Source organism: Marmota flaviventris, chromosome 5 (assembly GCF_047511675.1).
Source record: "Marmota flaviventris isolate mMarFla1 chromosome 5, mMarFla1.hap1, whole genome shotgun sequence".
Lineage (NCBI taxonomy): Eukaryota > Metazoa > Chordata > Mammalia > Rodentia > Sciuridae > Marmota > Marmota flaviventris.
In genome coordinates, this window is record NC_092502.1 from 35,254,541 (window position 1) to 35,256,051 (window position 1,511).

At 45.0% G+C, this 1,511-nt stretch overlaps 1 protein-coding gene across 1 annotated transcript; it reads left to right on the forward strand.

The window, feature by feature from the left end:
- Positions 1 to 242: 242 nt before the first annotated feature.
- On the forward strand, positions 243 to 1,224 carry LOC114107598 (olfactory receptor 2Y1-like). The gene has a single exon (XM_027955019.2). The coding sequence runs from the start codon at positions 243 to 245 to the stop codon at positions 1,179 to 1,181; it is 939 nt and encodes a 312-aa protein (XP_027810820.1). The 3' UTR covers positions 1,182 to 1,224.
- The last annotated feature ends 287 nt before the right edge of the window (positions 1,225 to 1,511 follow it).

The following is a 1,511-nucleotide window of genomic DNA, read 5'->3' on the forward strand; positions in this document are numbered from 1 at the left end:
CCAAAGAAAAAACAGACAGCAAGACTATGGTTGAAACAATAATGCCAGCATTCCTGATCTAGTGATTTGCAGTACAAAGAACAGAGTAAGAATAGAAGACTGGTCAGAAATGAACTAAATACAAAGACAGAAAATAGAAAGCATGATTTTATAGCACTGAGGGAATATTGTAAAATATTTTTAATTCATTTTCTTCATAGAGGACATTGAATTTTTTTTGTTATTTGTTCAGGTGAAAGGCTATGGGAAGTTTCAACACCAGTTTTGGAGAGGGCTTCATTTTGGTGGGCTTCTCAGATTGGCCTAAACTGGAATTCATCCTTTTTATCTATATTTCACTTTTCTACTCCCTAACTCTCATTGGAAACACCACCATCATTGCACTCTCACAACTGGACCCTCGACTGCACACACCCATGTACTTCTTCCTCTGCCACCTCTCCTTCCTGGACCTTTGCTATACCACCAGCACTGTGCCCCAGCTGCTGATCAATCTTTCTGGACTCGACAGGACCATCAGCTATGGACGGTGTGTGGCTCAGCTCTTCTTTTACCTTGCTCTGGGCTCCACTGAGTGTGTGCTCCTGGTGGTGATGGCCTTTGACCGCTATGCTGCTGTGTGTCGTCCACTCCACTACACAACCATCATGCATCCCCTTCTCTGCCAGTCCCTGGCTATTGCTGCCTGGGTGGGAGGTTTCATGAACTCTCTGATTCAGACAAGCCTCATGATGGCCATGCCTCTCTGTGGCCTCCATTACCTGAACCACTTCTTCTGTGAGATGCTTGTACTCCAGAAGTTGGCTTGTGAGGATACAGGAGGCACAGAGGCCAAGATGTTTGTGGCCCGAGTCATAATCATTGTTGTTCCTGCAGCACTGATTCTAGGCTCCTATGCACACATTGCTCAGGCAGTGCTGAGGATCAAATCAATGGCAGGGCGCAGAAAGGCTTTTGGGACCTGTGGGTCCCACCTCCTTGTGGTTTGTCTGTTTTATGGCTCAGCCATGTACACATACCTCCAATCCATGGGCAGTTACTCTGAGAGTGAGGGAAAGTTTGTTGCCCTTTTTTATACTATCATCATCCCCATGCTCAATCCTTTGATCTATACCCTAAGGAACAAGGATGTGAAGGGAGCTCTGTGGAAGGTACTGGGGAGAGGCAGAGACTCTGGGTAACAGAAGAAAAGAAGGTTAGTAGTAACATTTCTTGTCAACAGCTCTCTGATATGGAGTCCATCCTGCTTCTTGTAGAGTAGTTATTGTGTAGAAAATAGTTCTCAGTTGGCCCCGAGTTTTATTGTTTTCCTTGTTTGGAAGTTTGAAGGGGAGATCTCTTGAGATGTTTACTTGCTATGATCACTGTGCAGTGGGGAGTAAGTGCTGATTTGTATCTCCACTTTCTAAGGGAATAAGATGGGAATAGGGTGCATCTTGACCACTTATGCAGAATGAGGTTGGGTTCTTGGCATGTCTGAGAACCAGAAAAGGATCAATTCAGAATGACCA